The sequence below is a fragment of the Topomyia yanbarensis genome, chromosome 3 (genome assembly GCF_030247195.1).
Source record: "Topomyia yanbarensis strain Yona2022 chromosome 3, ASM3024719v1, whole genome shotgun sequence".
NCBI lineage: Eukaryota > Metazoa > Arthropoda > Insecta > Diptera > Culicidae > Topomyia > Topomyia yanbarensis.
In genome coordinates this window covers 54718130-54740246 of record NC_080672.1, presented here as the reverse complement: position 1 = coordinate 54740246, position 22117 = coordinate 54718130, and the positions used below count along the sequence as shown (strand labels likewise).

At 36.9% G+C, this 22117-nt stretch overlaps 1 protein-coding gene across 2 annotated transcripts in view; it reads left to right on the top strand.

Annotated features, from left to right (window-relative positions):
• Positions 1-22117, top strand: part of LOC131689976 (G protein-coupled receptor kinase 1) — a 421810-nt gene that overhangs the window by 313353 nt on the left and 86340 nt on the right. For both annotated transcript variants that reach the window (XM_058975399.1, XM_058975398.1), the window contains exons 4-5: positions 6275-6376; positions 19131-19319. In XM_058975399.1, the coding sequence (XP_058831382.1) occupies positions 6275-6376; positions 19131-19319 (291 nt within the window). The remainder of the gene's footprint in view (positions 1-6274; positions 6377-19130; positions 19320-22117) is intronic.

Sequence of the window (22117 nt, the reverse complement as noted above, 5' to 3'; positions counted from 1 at the left end):
ATCACGCGGGTAGTCTAGGTAGTACTCCCCACTCGAAAATAACAGATTGGAGAATTACCCACTCGAAAGTTTGGTGTATCGCGCACAAAATGCATGAGACTGAAATAATTTAATTTTTTTTATTCCGAAGCAATGTTTTATGTTAAAAATTTAAATTGTTTGAAAATTTAGGATAATGATTAGGATTTGTTTGAAACATGAAATTTTTCTTTATAATAACAGTTATGGGAATACATTTTGACACATCTACAGCTTGAAACAGACAATTCAGATCGATATACAAAAAATAATAACGCAATTTTATTCATACTAATGGAAGCGGCTGGAAATATTTGTAAAGACTAGGAATGAAATTTGTAATCTTTTAACAAGAACTATTATTTTATTAACAATTGAAACAAGGAGAAGCACTATTAGGCTTTTCCAAAGGAAGGCCAAAGACATACATGAGAGGGACTGATTCCAATAAAAGAATAGCAAAGATCATATCACAGAAAGTGAAGGGAAACCGGACAACAATGACAGGGAAAGGAAGAAAGAAAACTTGAAGTCCACTGTCAGGACATCATGAACCGAATCGCTGACTGGCCTTCCTGGATTCGCTGGAAACTCATTTGGGACCAGATTTCCAGGTAGCTGTTAACATAACAACAAAAACAGAAACGATATTTGAATTTGGATGTTTATACTGTTTAAAAATTTGCATATGAAAGAAATATAGGGGTAACGACCAGACAACATGTTTAATGTCACCATTAGCCTAGATATCGCTCTCCACGACCCCAATACGTCGGAGATGCGCCTTCAACGTATAATAATTGGACATGATGCATCCATCCCCTTGGACCACGGTTTGTTAATACCTTTGAGATTCCTATACTTCCATTGTTCCTTGAAATTTCCCTATTTTCGAGCGAATTTTCGATTTCCTCTGATAAGAAATACTGAAGAGTCTTTGAAACTACGCGATCATTCATAAATATCACCTTACAATGACCAAGTGTCCACCCTCTCATTACCCGGAATGGAGCAATGCGATAGAACTCAAACTATGGTAATCTGGTATGATTTTTTTCAGAAAAAGCACTCAGGAAGTCCTATGTTTTCCCCAGGCAATACAAGAAGTGCTTTCCATGGTCCATCGAGCTGAGAGTCTTTTTGGAATGCTAACGCAGCACAGTGGCATGACTTAGGTGAACTCAAGTCAAAACATTGCCGTATATCGGTTCAAAAAGGATGGTTTTAGGTAATTTTGATACTTAGAAAAAATATTCATTAGAGTGACTCAAAAATATCTATTTTATTTAAATCGTTCCTAAAATGTTTGTATTTCAATTTTCGTACACTAAATCGTTTTTGATATTAACACTTGTTTAAACGAAATCTTCTATGTACATTAGGGCGGCTCAAAAATAATTATTTTGTTGTCAAGGTTCGAAAATTTGTATAAGGAAATTTTTGTACGCCAAATTCCTTTTTGGGTTATAAAAATATTAGAAATTAATTTTACTACTTATTAGGGTGGCTCTAAAGTAAGTATTTTCTCTTTTACAGTATTTTTTTAAATAGTAATTGTAGAAAGCTGAATTTATTTTCCCATGTTGAAAAGAATTGATTTACAACTCATTATGGTGCTTCAGAAAAGATTATTTGGTTTTTACGTATCATATATGATGTGTTCGACTAATTTTGAACGCTAAATTTATTAGTGGTTTATTTGGAATAATAAATACATTTTCGTTAATTTTTTAAGCAAAAATTTTGAACGACTTTGTGGAATGTGTATTCACATTCACTAATTAACAAGATGCTTAATGAATTTGTTTGCAGGTGTGTTTTAAGTTACTTAGATTGCTTGTTTCATATCTTACATAAAAAATCAATCAAAAACCCTTTTTTTCGCGTATATGGTTCATTTAAAAAAGGTCTTATTTTATTTGGGTAATATCGCTTTCCCTTAATATAAACCAGTATTATAAGAATTCTAATCCAAATAGTTTTACCAAACGACTAGAACCGAAAATATTTACTGAATTTTAAACATACTGAATACCTTCATCATCTAAAAAATCACACTTTTCACTCTGATCCTATCTTTTGATCTCTAGTAAAATCTCGTAGATCATGCTCTCAATGCTATTTGAAAGTTGTGCATGTATTCGTGTCATTATTCTAGTTATAAAGTGATTAATATCAGTAATAACCATGCGTCTCCATTCAGAGTTTTTTTTAAATTTTGACTGTGTACCGCAAGTTTTCGTAAGACTAACATAGGCTTATTTTAAAGAGAAAATTAAAAGCTGTCGAATGAGTATGATGTCATCGCGGTCATTCACGGGCGTCATTGTTGTTAAAGCATTAGAAGTTCGAATTCAATAAAAGCTCATGATAAACAGTTATCTAGACAATAACAAAACCAACTAGTGACTTACTTCTAATGATTTTATGATGTAATTTAATCAGATGGATAATTTTGATGAAGTAATGCAATGCATAAAATCAACCGTTTCTTCGAAAAACGAAAAGAACCTGATGTAGTTCTTATGATCAAATTATGCAAGAAACGCTTGAGTTAGGCCCTTCAAAAAGCTGTCGAAAATTCATTTTACGTTCAAATCACCCCAAATCTCGCAAAAATGTCTCTGATAGCTCAGCTGGAACGAAAAAATACTAGCGAGAATATGCTGGATCTACATGAAATGCTGCTGTCCCCGAAAAAGGAATCCTGGTACGTGCATTCCATTCAAAGCATCAATCGAATACAGAACGTAGGCCCTATCCACTAGACGTCTCTTTAGTTAATCTGTCGACGAACCGGTGCCACAAACTGCGCTTTTTTCAGCTTTCATCAAGCTTTTCATTTGCGTTTCTAGCGTCGCGTATATTCGGAAAAATTCGAGTGATCCAACATTCAAAAGTCCATTTCACGTACAATTCTGAGCAATTTCTAACCAACACGGAGAAGGAGACCCTGAACGTTTGTTCACGGCGAGCAATCGTTAAAAAACATATTGTAACAAAGCCCCATTTGCTTGTAATTAGTACATTGCAGCATGCATGACGCGCGACACAAACAACCGATCCTTGTCCAAGAAGACGCAGAGCAGTCTCGCCAAATGTCACCCGACACTACTTTGAAGGGACACACCACCGTGGGATCCTTGAAACAGGCAATCCCGTCCTTCAGTACCAGGGCCAAGTTAGAATCGATAACTGCACCATCGATTTCCACTTTGTGAGCGGACATGTAAACGCGTTGGTTCTTCGTATAAGTAATTTGTTTGCTTTAGACAAAATATCCGTTCTAAGTTTATCTAGGCGAGATATCTGGCATAGATGAATATTTCTGGGTCTTGCGGAATATTAGAATACTTAGCGGACTGTCTTTGATCCGAAAGAAGATCGGATATGATTGAACCCTGTTTGATTTTAAATTGAAAGTCGGAGTCTTTGATGACGAATCCTGTTTCGACGTCCATTTTAGGATCACTTCAGGAGAGTTTATTTATGCACGGGCCTAGAGCCAGACGCAAAGTGAAAACTGAAGAATATGAAGGAAGAGACAGAAATCATGGCGGATATAATTTGAAAGACAAGTCTAAATTTGATAGTAGAGGAATAACAGGGTCAGCTACCCTCACATGATATGACTGGATACAACCTATTTTAATAGAAACTGTAACGAAGAATATGTGAAAAACTTAATCAACAATCTATAAATATTATAAATATAAAACTCAATATTTGTATGTAACTTATGGACTCCCAAAAGGCTTAACGCTAGCTCAAAATTAAAGTTGTCTCCTCAGTATACTTGATAAACGGCCATCCTGAATTTTCAAAGCGGACACACCTCAAAAGTATCTCAGTTCAAAAAGTAAGAGTACCAGAGAGGCAACTTTCGCCAAAATATTTTTTTTTTGCGAAAAGATACAAGATCCGTTGTTTCATGTATTTCTAAGACATTTGAAATAGAAAATAAATTAAACACAGCTTTTTCGAACCCCATTATCAACTCAAATACAAGTTCCATGAAGGCTATCTTTAAAAAAATCAGGGTGGCTATAGCTCTCGACGTTTCATTACATCCTAAGCCATTGAGCATCAAAAATTCGAATTCAATTGTTGAATCTTCTAAGGGTCCTTTTGCTTTTTAATGGGTAAATTTTTTTGCACTTTGCCCGTTTTGCGCAATCTCTTAATCGTGTTCGATTGAATTAAAAAATTTTAAAAGACTTTTTTTTAGATGCTAATGTTATTAAATTCGATGGTCACCTGTTTTTCGTACATGCCATTGTCACTCTAATATAGAGTCTTCGAAATAGATTCTCCGTCAATTGATTTCATAAATATACAGGAAAAAATGAGACTAATATTTACATGAAATGAACGACAGTAAAACATGAATTGACTAGGGCGTAGGTGTGCCATTTCCATGTACACAAATTATTGTTGAACGTCGATCTGAAAAAGAAATCCACAATAAACACCAAAGGGGCGCAAAACTAAGACTCCTACAAGGGCGCCAGAAGACCACGCAACGGCCCTGTGCATAGTTATTTGAGATAAGTGATAGTTTTCTCTCTGCCATCAGTCATTATATTACAGAGATCATCTACATGTGTATGTGTATGTATGTTGATCCAAGCTACATAGCTCGACAAATACTTTCAATCAATACTCTATTTGTTCGGATTGGCGTGTATTCAGCATTTGTTATCGTCGCTAACAATCAAGTGTAATGTTTGTTGAAATTGGTGTCCAAATTTACATAATATTCTAATTGCAAGAAGTGAAAGAACACGTTCAATAAATAATTTATAATTATCGTAAGCCATTATCATCACACCATTCCACTCACAGTTAGTCACCACCACCACCAAACAACAACAACCATAGACCGCGTCGTTGTCCCGTCTTATGACCACTTTTCCGGTGTTTATTACAACCAGATTCACACATAATTCACCTTTTATGGTCGTCATCCAGGAAAGCCACACTACTTTGTACATTTATTACGCAGCTTAATTCCTTCACCACCTACCCGCTACCATACACCTCGCTGAGCTCTGCTGCCTACAGCATTTAGCTCCAATTGGCGCTGATCGTTTTATGGCGACACGTTTCTTTGATTACTCGCGCGGTGATGAAAAAGGTACGGAAGGACTCAAGAGAGAGAGAGAGAGAAAAATAAAACAATAAGCAAAGCGCTACACTTCCTTACGGGTAGCTGCTTCAGGATTCTTCGTCGTCACGCGGAAAATTCGATCCAGCTACTAAAACGAGTAAAATTTTTATTCCATAGGATTTTTTATTATTTTCTTTGCTGCTTTTCCGGCGGATCTCTCATGCAGTTGATACGCATTTTTATGATGAATTATGGTTAGCTTTGGCCTCGGTGGATGACAGGCCTGCGGCTTTGGGAATCCCCTCGTATTTATTACCGCTTCCTGGTCAATTTTTATTGGAATCGAATTCAGCTGCAAGCAAGAAAATTCACCGCGCAATGGATTACATAATGTGCTTTTGGGTTACACCAAGCTGTGCCATTTGTTTCATCATGAGGAAACTTACCGCACGAAATGACATAATCAGTCAAGCCACGTATTTACATAATTGTGCATTTGTGCAGCTATTCCCTTTTGATGCCACGTGGGCACACCGGGAAAGCTGTATTTTTCGAGATACATCGGTGCATGTACTTACAATAGACTGGCAGGAAAAAAAAAGAAATTTTTGAAAACTCAATCGGCCCACCCCTGAGTCGATTCCTAGTCCCACCGGGAGTATTTGCTCCAAATTTGAAGCAAATCGGACAAGACTGACTCAAACATCACTTCATTAAAAATTTAATAACTTCTTTCAGCAAAATCGGATTGATTAGCAGTCTTCGACAAAGTTGTAGACAATTAAATTATCATTCTTATTTTCACTTACAGTGATAATACGATGCATGTAGTGCTACCTAGCGGCCAAAATGCGACCTAGAGGGGTTTCTCCGTGAAAATTGTCGAAAAATCCCATACAAACTTCAGGCACGTTGGTCCGGTAGCTAGACTTGTCCGATTTGCTTTAAATTTTGAGTAAATACTCCTGGTGGGACTAGGAATCGACTCAGGGGTGGGCCGATAGGGGTCATTTTTTCTGGTCACTCTAACTTACAACCAGAATCGTTCCGTCACGGGTCTGATTTCCCGTGCTTAAAATAGGTCGAGTTACAGCTTTGTCATCCTGTTTTATTTATTTTTTTTTTCGTTTCTCTGTTTTTCCACAGATCAAAGCCTACGAGAAGACAGAGTGCCATGACGAGAGGCGGAAACAGGCCAGAGACATTTACGACAATTTTATAATGAAGGAAATGCTGTCGCATACACACGTGAGTATTTTTTTTTGCGTTTTCATTTTTTATTCATTTACGCGTTTATGTGTAAAATGGGGAAACGTGGTAATATTATTCTGTTTTATTTTACCAATCCAATATGGTTCCGCTTTCCATTGGGGAGGTACTTTTCAACTGTTGAATGTCACCAAAAGAACCATAAAATTGAACAATTGGCAAAATTGTAGACCTTCATCCGAGCTTATTTTCGTGATTTTACAATCACGATATCATAGGATTATTAAAATAATGCCAAAAATCGCATTATGTCGTCTGAGTAAAATCCTTGAATGATGAACAAACTCCCGCCACCATCGGTAGTTTTTAACGCCGCCGCCGAGACTATTTTCCCACGACTACTATTTTCGAGCTCAAAATTACCTAAAATGCGACAAACTTATTATGATTATCAGTTCACTAATTTTCAAATTACTCGCTTTTCTTCTGTTGTAACAACCCACGAAAACGAATTTTGATTAATTTTTACCTATTGATCTGTTCGTGAACCAAAATTATTTGGTTCCTTCCGTAACGCGTCTGTAACGCCTTTATTTTCGGAGATTATGTTTTTTTGTGAACTTCATTCACAATTTCCGCTGTAATTACCAAATCGTTTATCTTTCTGTGAACTAGTTCAAACCATTATGAACATTATAGTAGAATGTGGTCAAATAGGTATGGGGGTACAATAGATATAGGGTATTATCTTTTCTATGTTATTGGAGAGATCGCTCATCTTCTATGAATTAGATACACGGTAAAGAACATCGTTGACGACTGTCATTTCGGCTGTTACCGTGGATCAGCTATACTAGTTACGGCGTCATTTATGTTTTCGCGTGCTATGTTACCTTTGTCTTTCGTCCTCTATACAGTACATTTACTCAATGTAAAGAATGCCAGGTTAGTTTTTCTTGCGTAAAAATTAATGCTGAACACGAGTTTTGTTTTGGTTTTTCGGTATTTTTGTTTTTGAAAAAATACAGATACCAACATGGAACATACGCTTGGGGGCACGATAGGTCAGCCGTTTGGGGGCACTATAGGTCATTACCGATCGTCTCACAGCCAAGCAGCCACGTGAGCCGGAATGAAAAACTTCAATTCCACACCCTGGCGACGAGGAGGACATCGAAGAAGCCATTCGCAAGTACAAAGCCTGAAGCAGCTGCCGAAACGTGTTTTTTTTTCAACATTTCCTTCCGCGGTTTCATGATTTTTCACATCATTTGCCACTTCTAATTTTCTTACCTGAATGAGGTTAATTTAATTTTCAAATAATCTGCAGTATTAATACTCTTCAAATAAAAGTTGAACCGGTAATTTTCTAGGCGTGTACATTGTTTAATTTAACCTCGTACCACCAGATTTTAAAAACATCGAAAAAAGTACATTCGCCTTATTGGATTTAGCTTTTTAAAATATTAAGCCATAAATAAAACCATTATGGCCAAAACGTTGCCAGAAGTATAACCTTTCCAGCGAGTGTTTGTTTGTCAAAATTAGTGCAAAATGCCATCGCACGAGCTCGCCAAAGAAAACTGACCTACTTGACCCCACTTTACTCCATAATTAAACTGAATTTTTACGTTTTAACGACATTCAATTAGCTAGAGATTACTGGGTAGGGAAAGTTATGAAACTTAGAGCCATAGTACTCAAGTGAGAGCAAGGATGTGAAGTACATAGATCGGAAAACTAGAAGTAGCAGGGTCATTAGAACAGGCTTAATATCGTACGGGCTTAATTTTTGCCTTCTGTTAATGAGGGTCGAGCTTAGGCAGAATAACTACGAATCACCCGAGTTCACTAACATGTGTCCTGATAAAGGTATCTATCTTTACCGTCACAACCGGCCTAAGCTCGACCCTCATTAACAGAAGGCAAAAATTAAGCCCGTACGATATTAAGCCTGTTCTAATGACCCTGCCGCTTCTAGTTTTCCGATCTGTGTACTTCACATCCTTGCTCTCACTTGAGTACTATGGCTCTAAGTTTCAGAACTTTCCCTACCCAGTAATCTCTAGCTAATTGAATGTCGTTAAAACGTAAAAAAGAAAATGTGACTAACATAGTCGAAATAAAAAACAAATTAAACTGAATTTTTCATTTTGTGAGAAACACAATTTGTCCATCTTACCTACAGTGTCCGTCTTCAACGCAGTTTCCCTATAAGAAAACTATTAGTACCTAGAACATCGTTATTCATTTGATAAGGTTCTGGCCATAAAACGATACCGCGAATCAGTTCCACCTTTATGTTCCTGTTCATATTATCACGTTACTCTGAGTAAAAAACCGCTAATAACCAAAAATAGCATATCGCGATAAGGCGAAAAGAATATACGAATATTATAATAAAACTGACGATGTCATGAACATAAGTTACTTCACTCCACGTGTCAAGTTCTAGAATAAAATATCAAGATAACGTGCAAATGAATTACAAAAATCATGACTAAAATCCTAAAATCAAGAGCATAAATCACACTGCCCATGGCAAAAATATCTAAAATCGTGACTAAAATCCTGAATTCATGAACATATGAACATAAATCATTTTACTCGTGACTAAAATATCACAATAACGTGAATAAAAATTACGAAAAGCGTAACTGAGCTTCTGGTACCATGATTATAAATTACAGTACTAGTGATTAAAATATTGAAGATCATGAGTAAGATCTTGAAATCATGAATATGTATCATTCTACTCATGACTAAAATATCATGATAATGTGAATAGAAATTACGCGAATCGCGACTAAGATCCTGTAACCATGAACATAAATCTCGCTTCCTTGGTAGAAAAATCCGGTAATAATCCCATGAATAAAATTTTACGGTTTGCTTGATGAGAAATCACAAAAATCGCGAATAAGCTACTAAAATCATGAACATCGATTAACTGTCGGATCGTAACAAAAACTAAACATGTCCAGGGAACAATCACTGTAACACTACCAAACATTCGAATGTATCGCCAAGTATACATTCGGCACGAACTAGTTTTTTTGGAAATACAAATAGTTTTATGAATACGAGATTTATTGTTCATAATTTCAGGAACCTGTTCAAAGTTTTCGTAAATCGTTCAGCTCACGAAATCGTGGTCATTTTCATGAAATTATGAACGGTTCATTTTCGTGTGTGTGTGTGTGTGTGGAAATGAAAGAGATAGAAACATGGTTGCTACAGCAAAACTGTGTCTTTACGAAAGTTCCAAAAATCTCAAGAAGAAAGTATTTTCGAGAAATTAACACATAAAAAGATATCAAAAAAAACCGTTTTTTGAAGTGCGACCCTATCATATATATTTAAAAAATCATAACGCATGAACCATTAGAGATGGCCACTTGGTTTTGTTAAGCAAAGTTGCTTTTATTTAATTGTTTTATAATTTAGTGGAACATAACGTAGCTAAATTTCCCATATCTTAAAAGTTCATACTTTGAAAACCCTAACCACAAGGACCACCATAATTTAACTAATACAAAAAAAATCGACAAAAACGAACTAAAACAGTTTACCGAAGACACTATATGTCTAAAACTAACCGTTTTGGCGCAAACAGATTTCGTCGTGCTATCTTATGATAAACGTCATTTTTGAAGTAAACTGAGTTGAATATGACGAATTTCGCGCTAAATCGTATTCAGAGTTGGCTGCACCCTCTCAGATTTCAATAAAACTTTCTGTATATGAATACTTCACAAAAAGCCATTTTGCATACTCTGTTTTCGAAAAAAATGATATAGACTGTCTTTTGAAAAGGGTCAAACTTGTTCTACAAATTTTTTTTCAAATGGCTATAGTCTAAAAATGACAAAACCTACAAAGAAATGTTGTAGGAGTGATTTTTTACAAAATTAGTCAAATTTTTGAATAAAAGTATTGAAAAAATTGTTCATCGACTCCTACACTAAAAAAATCGATTTTAAAAATTTAAAGTCGATGAAGAAGTTTTTCAATATTTTTTCTTTTCAAAAATTTGACTAATTTTGTAGAAATCACTCCTAAAACATTTTTTGTAGGATTTTTCATTTTTAGATTATAGCCATTTGAAAAAAAATTGGTAACAAAAAGTTTGACCCTTTTCAAAAGGCAGCTGAGATCATTTTTGGTAAAACAAAGTATGCAAAGTTGCTTTGTATGACAAAGTTCTCATGAACAGAAAGTTTCATTAAAATCTGAGAGGGTGCTGCCAACATTTGTTCGAGTTGGCGCGAAATTCGTATACCTACGAGTAATGACTCGTCTGAAGAATCTCTACAAAATGGCGTCTTCAGAATTTCGAAAATCTGCTTGCTTACTGAGATATAGCGAGAAACGTAATAAAAAAATTGATTTTTTTGTTTCAAATCGCTGTATCTTGGAATTGACTCAAGTTATATTGCAGTTTCAAATAATTTTATGTGTAAAAATGTCTGAAGAACAAAATGGCATAATCCTTTTTCACAATAAAAATACCTGTATTGCGAGAAAAATGCAGTTTTGGTTTTAAATTGGAAAATTGCATATTTGGCAACACTGTAAACAAAAATTATTATTTTCTATATTCCTTGACCAATTTCCATTAAAATACATCGCACCGATTGTTTCTAGATCGAATTAAGCTAAAAGTATAAAATTTAAAAATTGTTGATCTATTTGTATAGAAAATTTTCCGTGCACAATTATGACACGTCATACAAATTTTATCATCAATTGACCATTGTATGAAATGCCTTAACCTCACAAATTTGACAAGTGCTGGTCCTTTTGTTTACTGTTTGGACAAAACAATTTTGGATTCCATTAAAATAAGCTTAGTGCTAACAATTAATTCCCAAGAAATTTTACCGCAAAACTATTTACCGATTTAGAGAACACTAGAAATAATTGATAAACATATAATTAGATCACTTATTAGATCTTTCATACATATTTTCCCTCAGTAGGGAATAGCACAATTTAATTGTAACATGTTCTAGAGAACATTTATACTTCCAAAAACACGATTCTCAATATATTTCAAATTCTTCCCAATGTATCATTTTGAGAATATGAATAATCTCTAAGTTCCCTGGGCTTGGGTGATGAGCCTAATGGGCGCGTACTCTTGCTTGGTCGATAAGAGTGGGAGATCCGAGCGAGTGCTGGTTCATTGACCTCTGAATCTCATGACTAATAATCATTCGATCGAGTGTTTTGGCGGGCGGCTGATATGGATGTTTCTACTTTCAAATGGGGGAACATGCTGGTTCGGTTGTTCGGGGACTCATTTGATCTTGAGCATAGTGATCGAGTCATTCGATTCGGATCGATGGACTGTCATCTATAAGAGATGATCAGACTGAAGGTGGGTGTTTTTATCTCTTAAATCGCTCTGTCGCTCTGGCTCGTGAAGATGGCGAGTAACACTCGTTTATAACGAATCACGGTGTTCCTAAAACCGTTATTAACTAAAAAAAATGACCATAAATTTGTCATACGGCATTCGAAAGATACAGTATCCAAGCATCTTCTCAGTGAATTTCAAAATGATCCATCGATGGATTCGAGAGAAATTGCGATTTGAAGTTTTATGACACATTTCATAAGGCTACCAGCAAACACCCACGGGTTTGGTCCTATCTCTATAAACAAAAAAATATTTGTCTACTTATTTAGTACATGGAATTTGAAAGATATAGTAATCAAGTATATCCCCTGCAAGTTTGAAAATATTTCATTGACGGAATCGAAATTTATAACGGTTTGGATGTGGTATGCGGTCATAGATGGGTTTTCTACCAGACTTCAAGCGTGATTCCATGTTTGTTCATTGACTATTTTGATCGTTTATACGTGTCGCGGTTTTTAAAGAAAAACCTTACCATTTAATTACATGAATATAATGTACAAAAGGTGTTATTTATATGGTGCACTGAAAAAATATGAAAATAGGATTATCTACCAAACGTTAAATATAATGTGTAAATTAAAAAAAATGGATAAAAATTGGAATGTTTACTTCAAAAGGCCATATCTCAACGGTTTGCTGACCGATTCTAATTATTTTTTCATTATTGAAGACGTTTTATCGTTAATTTCCATTAAGAAGAATATAAAATTGAGTCATCTACATCAATAAATAGACAATATAATTGATCTCAACTATATGTATTATCATTATTTAGTGAATATTGTTTTAAAAATAGCGGCCTATCCATTTTTATATACTAGTTTATTGAAATTGCTGTATAAACATCTGAATGTCAAATTCTCATGATAAGTTCAATTTGACAATAAAACTGACAATAGTTAGAGATATGAGCAGATGAACTTGTACTAATAGCATCGCCTTTGACCAGTTTTAACATCTGTCAACCATATCATAACATAAATTGATTTGAATCAGCAAATACTTTCATATTTTTAAAATTTATGGTGTTATTTTTCCATGATTTGAAGTTTGCGTTCGTTGCCTTCAACTAATGTATAGAAATTGATAGGTCGTCGTTTTGAATATAAAGATATTCACTGAATAGTGATAATACAAATAGTTTATATTCTTCTTAACGAAAATTAACGATAAAACGTCTACCTGTTCAATAATGAAAAAATAATTAGAATCGGTCAACAAACCATTGAGATATGGCCTTTTGAAGTGAACATTCCAACTTTTATCCATTTTTTTAATTTACACATTATATTTAACGTTTGGTAGACAAGCCTATTTTCATGTTTTTCAGCGCACCATATAAATAACACCTTTTGTACATTATATTTATGTAATTAAATGGTAAGGTTTTCCTTTAAAAACCGCGACACGTATAAACGATCTAAATAATCCATGCACAAACATGGATTCACGCTTGAAGTCTGGTAGAAAACCCATCTATGACCGCATACCACATCCAAACCGTTATAAATTTCGATTCCGTCAATGAAATATTTTCAAACTTGCAGGACACATACTTGATTACTATATCTTTCGAATACCATGTACTAAATAAGTAGACAAAAAAAAATTGTTTCTGGGTGTTTGCTGGTAGGCTTATGAAACGTGTCATAAAACTTCAAATTGCAATTTTTCTCGAATCCCTCGATGGATCATTTTGAAATTCACTGAGAAGATGCTTGGATACTGTATCTTTCGAATGCCGTATGACAAATTTATGGTCATTTTTTTTAGTTAATAACGGTTTTAGGAACACCGTGAAATCGGATTCGCTGTTTTCAGAAACAGAGATGACAATCTCTTATGGATGGAACCTTCTCTTAAACATACTGTTCAGCCACTAGTTAATGCTCAACTAGATCAACTTAATAAACTGAAACACGTAGTTTTTGAAGAAATCCAATCCACGTGAACCACATCACCAAACACCTAAAAGTAGTTAGATGCATGTAATATCTATTTCTGTGTTATCTATTATCTTATCGATTCTATTATCTATTAATATCTATTTCTTTATCCCTCTCGCAGGAGGATTGACGGTATTGTAAACATCATCAAGCCACAATAGACTAAATAGAATTATCTAAATATAAGGACCCTTCGCTCTTTTTGGTTTCTATTTGCACCAAGTGCTACTACTAGAGGTTAATTAGTTCTTATGTCAATAATCCACCAATCATTATGACGCAAGATTTTATTTATATAAGAAGCCCGCTTCAAGATGTTGATTACAATACGCCTCGATAGTGGTGTATCGAGGAGGCCGGGAGGGCTGATAGGAGCCTTTTTTCTGTTCTTTATCTTTCTTCTATTCACCCGCTCATAAACAACAATCAACTATTAACAAATAGATAATTGAGAAAGGATGTGCTATGTGTGGTGGTTGGGTATTCAAGTATTAGTAGTGTTTGAAGTACTAATGTATGTCTTTCATGTTATGATCATAAATTTAGCTGTATCTTGTACCTGTTTATTGCGTCTCTCATATATTGTCTTTTATCTCTTCTTTTCGAATCCTATACTGCCATTCCACTCTCGCCTTCAGCTGGGTCAGCAAAGATGGTGATAGCCAACATCTTAACACTCACACATTCTCAAACGCGGTCGCAAGCGGGAACCTACAAAAATGCCCTCGCGCGCGCGATTACGAATCGGTCACGTCCGGAGGTCTACCCTTGATCCCAGAAGCCTGGGTCCATGCCTTCAGCTGGACCAATTGGGTAAATACGCTCATACCTATTCGGCGGCACGTCTCATGGCGACATAACCGGGAAGCTTATCGATATAAGGGATCCCACTCTCTGCCAGAATTCTGGCCGTACACCGAAAATTTAATATTAGACTCACGGTTCGCGCGACCATTCAAGAACACACAACACACGCAAATATGTTAGAAAATCACGTTAGCGTACAAACGTTAGAACCCCTCGCGATTTTCTAAACAACCTACGCCCACCAACTCGCAAGCATGATTATACCCCGGTGATAAGGTTAACGTCTCAGCGCTCATAAACTTACCAACGCGATCTCAAGCGTTAATCTACAAACTCCCGCGTTCGCGCCATCATGAATCGGAATCGTCCGGAAGTCTCTATCCTCAGTACCAACAGTCTAGGTCCATGTTAATTTAAAAAAAAATAAATAAAATTGAAGAATTAAAAAAAAATTGCTCCCATATCCACTAAACAAAACGTTCCATGGTGACACGACCGGGAACTCTAGTGATATGAGATAACTCACTCCCTGTGAGAATGTGATCCGTACACCAAACTAAATATCAGAATGACGGTCCGCGAATATATGAATGGCCGCAGGGTTTCAAAATCGAATTTATACACACGAAGTCACATACACGCGAGCACACGCGACAAACACGTCAACATACAAACGCTTGAGCCCTTCGCGATCATCTACGCACACCTATGCCCGCTATCGCGCAAACTTGATAACACTCCGGTAATTATGTGAACGTTTTAGTACTTACGAAGTTACGAATGCGAATCCGCAAACGCGCGCTATCATGAATCGGTCACGTCCGTAAATCTTTAGCCTTCATTCTAGTAATTTAGGTCCATACATTCAGTTGGACCAATCAAAAAAATAAAGCTCATATCCACTAGACCACACGCTCTACGGCGACATCGCCGGGAACTCGTGATATGGAAGATCTCACTTTTATTTAGCATCTGAGCCGTACACCAAATATAAAGTATTAGATTCACGGTCCGCGCACGATTATCTAAAGAACACACGCGAATATGCGAAATGCACACGGTTATAAAATAGATTTTATATACGCGACGTTACATACACGTTAGCACACGCGACATACAAACGCACACGCGATCGAACACGTTAACGTACAAATGCTCGTACTCTTCGCGATGATACATGCGATCGTGAGTCCCTACGTCCGCACATACCTGAACCGTACAATGAATATCACATTCAGAATCACGGCCCGCTACAATTGGCCTAATGCAGTGTTTTATTGGGCGACATTGCCTGTCTCGTCTGCAAATTGTAGTATGTGATTCTGACGGGGAGCCCTTCCGAGAACCTAGCTCTACAGCTCCAGTAGGACAACTCTCAAAAAAAAAAATGAATAATCTCTAAGTTCAAAATGTAATCATCAGGACCACCACCTGCCACATTTAATGCATGACGTCACTGTGCAGTGACCAATGACACGTGTGAGTGCTACTTATGTTCACATTTTTATTCAAAACGCGTAATAGAGTCATCAGATCTTCGTAATATTTGAGAGATTAATACAGAATAAATAGAAGGATAGATTGTGTTCTCTGAATTGTTTCTAATATTTATCAGTTTTAAGATATTCAATCTCAAACTTTAATAATCGTGTTTCTCGAAATGTGCTAAATGACGCTTGTCATAAGATAGCCCAACAGCGACGATTTGTCTTCCGGCTATGGGACCATAGTGCACGGGACAGAAATAAAAGCACAACCGAGCTGTCTGAGAGTTACGATTCGAATGTGATGATGAAGTATTTTACGGTTTCTAGAGTCCCTCAACTCTTGGACGAATGTCAAGCTCATTGTACCGTTTTATCGGTCAGAAAACAGTTTGAGTTGATTTCGGGATTCATATGTTCGATTTTCCTGATAGAAAAAGTTCAATTTTCACACATCGCAGTGTACATCATGTTATTGTGGCACTAAGCGCGAACCGATTTCAGTGAAATTTTCTGCATTTATTTATGATACACAAAGTTCTGAATTGGCACAGATGCGCTCATTTCAGCCATCCTCAAGTTTGAGCACTACACTGAGAAAAACTACAGATAATTTCTCCCAACTCAGTATTCTACCTCATGAAGAAAAACGTCTTTGTAAAGCTAACGCATCTGGCCTAAATGTAAAATATAAAGAGTACTGTAATAAAAAAAGATCTGTAATATTCTAAAATAAATAACAGCGAATACTCCATTTTGAGCAGTAAACATCACAAATTCAATTTTTTTTAAAATTTTGGTTGTTGTTTTTTTTTTGGTTTTTGACGTAAGTGCCAATACCTAATTTAAGCCTTTGTGTGGTATCCAACGGAGAAAACAGATCGAAATGGCGAGTTAAGCGGAAGCAATCATGCAAAAAAAAATACCACTCCCCCCCCCCCCCCCCCCCAGAGGCAAGATTCGAACGTGCAACCCTTGGGACTTCGGCCCAATGCACAAACCCTTATGCTGTCTCTGGAATATGATGACGTCCCAGAAAGAACACATGATTATTGCATTGGCGACGGTTATATAGCTGAAATATTCCAGGCATATGCGTTTCATTTTATTTTTTTGTTTGGTTATAACCTTTCGCCTCATTTCGGGTTAGAGAAATCTTTTTTGGAAAAAAAAAAAACTCTAACCCTATGTGCCGGGTTGAGAATCGAACCCAAGTGAGCTGCGTACAAGGCAATCCATGTACCAACTACGCTATGCCGGTCCCCCGTTTTATTTTTTTTATTTACTTATTTCGGAGCAGGGAACCCCCCTCTCCCCTGTAACTTGTTTTAACTCGCTCTCCAGCAGGCATAAAACCTCCTCATCTGTTATATCAACAGATCGATGAATCCCATTGTCTCTAACACCATTTCTTGCACTATAAACTATGGATTACGGCGATTAAAACATTACTTTTACCGGTTGCTTGTTCCTCTTCCACATAAAAATTGCATTCATTTCAGATAAAAAAAACTATAAATTTCAGACATTTACTCAGCTCGTAATATGTTTTATACGTCTCGCTATAACAATAACATTCCTTTAATTGAATCCGTCAGAGCATTCGCATCAAATCGCATAAATCAAGTCACCGAACATTCACCGGAACTGCAATCTGTTAGTATCATTTTGCCATTTCATTGGCACCGACAACCCCGGGGGGAATAGGGAAATACCCTAATCAGTCCCCATGCTTGCAATCTGTCGAGACTAATTGGATTTTCAACCCGGAACGGGATTACTTACGGTGTGCCATTCGCACAACAAAGAAAGTTAAGGGGGTGAACACATGTGGCAGTGGTATCTGGAGCTGATTTTTAAAATAAAATCACTAGTGAGCTACTACATATTCAATGACAATTTTAATATTATTTAACTAATTTTTATTACTATGTAGCAAAATCTACTTATACATTTTTAATAATTTAATCAGATACTGATGTACTGATCTAGGGGTTTTTGAAAATAATTTATCAAAATGGGAAGCACTTTAGTATTTATTTGTAATTTCAATATTGAATAAAACTTACTTATTTAACTCTTTATTACGCTATGCTATATTATATCATTAGTGAAGGAAAAATTTAGGTAAAAACAAGTTATTCTTCATTAAGGAGAAAATTGTTTAAAACCACCTTTGCGCTTGAAGAACACTATACATATAATTAAATTAATTATGGAATTCGTGTTTCGATTTCAGACTCATCAGAATCCGACACCAACTTAGTGACAGGACTAAGCTAACGCCAGATTGACACTAGCTCCAAAAAACGAAAACACTATTTGTGTTTCTGAGAAAATGTCTAGTCCTGCGTGATGTGCCGCGGTAGCGTAGTTCTGTCGGATTCTGATGAGACGAAGTCGAAACATATACCATAACTAATTTTGTCATAGGTTTTTTTTGTAATTATCGCGCGGTAGTCCTTTAATACAATTTTCACCCTAGTGAAAAAAAATATTTGTCCTCTAAGGAGATGTTTAGCATAATGCTTATTGCATTGGCTTGTTGACCAAGCTTCGATGTCATTAACTTTCATTAGGTTAATCAGACTTCCTTTTCTTGCGGAACATCACGCAGGACATGGACCTTGCTCAGAAACACAAATAGTGTTTTTGGTTTTTTGAAGCTAGCTTCAATCCTGCGCTAGCTTAGTCATGTTACTGGTTAGTGTCGGATTCTGATGAGACGAAGTCGATATGAAAATTCCAGTGACTCATTTTCTTTATTAGTTCTTCGGATTATATCTATAAAATGTTTGCACAAAATTTAAAGTTTTTTGTGGTCTTATACTAATTGTAGGGACCTACTCGCGAAAAAACCAAATTAAGAGTTGTAAATCGTGTTAAAACTTGATTTTCCATTCAATTTTTTGTCACTTTTTTCAATTGTATTTTTATGATCTTGTAGACGAAAAATGATTTTTTTTTATTTTCACATAGTACCACCCCCTTAAATCGTATCCCACAATGTACGAGCACCTCAGCCCGCCCGTCCCCGGAATGGGCTCATTCTTCGAACAAATAATTTATCCAGACGTATTTTCTCTTTCTTCCAACCCTCTCCCTCTACCTTCTGAATCACACAACAGGAATACTCGAAGGAAGCGGTGGCGCACGTGCAAAAGTATCTGATGAAAAACGAGGTGCCGGTGAATCTGTTCGAGCCGTACATCGAGGAAATCTTTCACCACCTGCGGGGTGAACCGTTTCGGCAGTTTCTCGAGAGCGATAAGTACACCCGCTTCTGCCAGTGGAAGAACCTGGAGCTCAATATTCAGGTAAGTCAGTCGGCTAGCTATGGATACCGTTTATTTGATTTGATGGACATTGATGGTGTACTTTGCGAAAGTCGAACATGTTTTTCGCGAGTCATAATGGAAAGTTTTTTTTCCGATTGCACCATACTCGTTTGGTTGGAAAACTACGAACGAACCGTGAGTCGTTTGGAGTCGATGATAATTACGACAGCAAATTCTCTGCGGTTCTAAAGTCGGTCAAACTATTGTAATCAGCATCTTATTCGTGCACAGTCGAGCTGGAGCAGGAAAATGCCAAAAAGTTGCAATTCGAACATAAAACGCATCATAAAAACTTTTCTACATTTTATGCGAAAAGGTGAAAAAGTGGAGCAAAGATGAATGGAAGCAGTTCAACTGTCTTTTATGAGCCCATATTGGCGCCGAAATTTGCTGGCGTGTGCAAGATTGGCACGCTCCGTACATCCACGGCAGATAACTTACCGACTGTTGCCGCCCCTGCCTAAGTCTGCACAAGTCACGCACAGAGCAAATAAAAGACACTTCCTGTTTCTTCCCCGCTGGAATGAAATTTTCTCCGTGCGTACCTATTTTCGCTTGTTTACACAACCGATTTACAAAGCGGAAATTTTCATAGATTCGCAATTCGGCTTTTCCTACGATGAATGAGACGAGGTTGATTTTTATGTTCTGCGAAATTCCTCCTCGGAAATGAGATTAAATTTAGGCCCCACGTGAAACGAATTGAGACTTTGCTTACACGAGTCGTCAGACGTCACTACAACGTCACTTCGTTATCAACCGTTCTTTGGACGAATGGTAGTGGTGTAGTAAGGGGGTAGCTGTTCGTTCGCTCCGCAGGATCTATGGATGTAGACCATTCCTTGGCAGACTTTATTACTCTTATTTTGAATGTACAGCTTAGAAGCTGAAATAGTGTTGTACATATTATCAAGCAATATAAATTATTTTGTCCCGTAAGCCACATCTATGATCAATTCGTTCCTAATCAGGCGTCTACAGTTCCATTTGTTATCACGTTTGATATACGAATGCATCGATCCTACAAGAAGAACAAAAACAAACGAATTTTACTAAATCAAATATTGTTTTGACCTAACTGATTATTTGTTTATATCACCAGATAATTCGCAGCTGTAGATACATCTAGACCGGTATGCTGAGAAGACTATATTTGGGCTCCGACTATGTTGTATTGCAGGACTTTCTTCTCTCACGGACTCAATTCCCTTTCCGAACAGCAGTAATTCTATGGCTACCATACGAGAATCTAAAGAATATATTTCAAACATATTCTTTAGATTCTCTTTTTCGCCAAAAACTATATTTCAACTTCAGAAGTTAATTGAATTCAATATCAAAAAAATTATTTTAATACTGTCGTGGCCTGATTTAAGGAGACTCCCCACATCGAGCGTGTGACTGTAAATACTATTACCAATTACCTATCTAGCTGCACATGTTTGAAATAATAGCAATTGTACCACTTCATTCTATATATGTATACACATATAAATTGTTTGCACTTGTATTGAACTTATAAAAGGGGAAGGAAAATATAAATCGCTCTCTTAGTAAAACAAAACCCATCGTTGTACGTTAACCGATATTTTCATTCCGAAACGCGCCCTTTTTTCGGCGGTTCGCTATCGCTTTGGACCTCACAGAATCATATGGTCCTTCGAGCCGGATTCGCGAAGAGTTTCGTCGTGAACCGCGTTATCTCGATCGTTTTCCGTGTCGTGTGCGTTGGCCCCGTTTCCCGCCGAAAAGGCCATTAGTGGTAGTGCCAAACCGTGATACACATTAGATCATACAGCACTGTGAGAACAAAGGTGAACTTTAGTGCGCGAATTTAATGATGGTGGAAAAGCTCATTCGCGAGCGAAAATCACTTGAGCCGCGACTCAAACGCGTGACCGATTCAGTGTTAAAATTCAACCAAGAAACGGTTGATGAATCGATGTGCAAACAGAATTAGACGCGCTCCATGATATTTGGGCTGCTTATTGTTCAGTGCACAAAAGAATTTTAGATGCTAGTGCGAACAATGAAATGTATGATGATGCCATTGAGCGGCTGTACCAATTTGAAGAGTCGTATATCACGCTAAAAATCGATTATTGAAGACACTAAAAGTGATTAAAAATCGTGATAGCCTCACGGAAATTGCCTGTGGTTTGCGGTGATTATCTCGAGTTGCCGTCCTTTATTGATTTATTCCAAAGCATGGTTGATCAAAATCCATCTCTAAAGGATAGTCAAAAATCATATTTCCTTAAGACTAATCTGTCTGGTGAGGTGCTTCGCTCATTTTGCACCTCAAGACTGAAGAGGTAAATTATGCGCCTGCCTTGCAAAAGCTGCGATCACGCTACGACAAACCGCTCGAAATTGCTCACAAACACATTGAGCGCTTTCTAAGCCAACCAGCCATGACATCAGCATCTGCTCACATTTCATACGAGGTCGTTCAAGCCCTTCAAGCCATGCACAGCCGGGAGGATCGTGACACGTGGCTTCTATTCATTCTTGTAGATAATTGGGTCATAAGACCAAGCAGCTTTGGTGTCAAAGGGCGGCTGATATGCCAGAAGCGGAGATCACACTAAAATCCTTTCTCAGCTTCATCGAATCACGTAGCTTTGCTCTGCAATCGGCATACCCGGCAAGGCAACGTACGGTTGCTACCTACAAGCCTCCCGTGAAACCACAGTACAGAGGAGCCGCAACTTTCGTCGTCAAAATTGCGTTAAATTCGTCTGCGGGAAATCATCACATCCAATCCACCAATACGT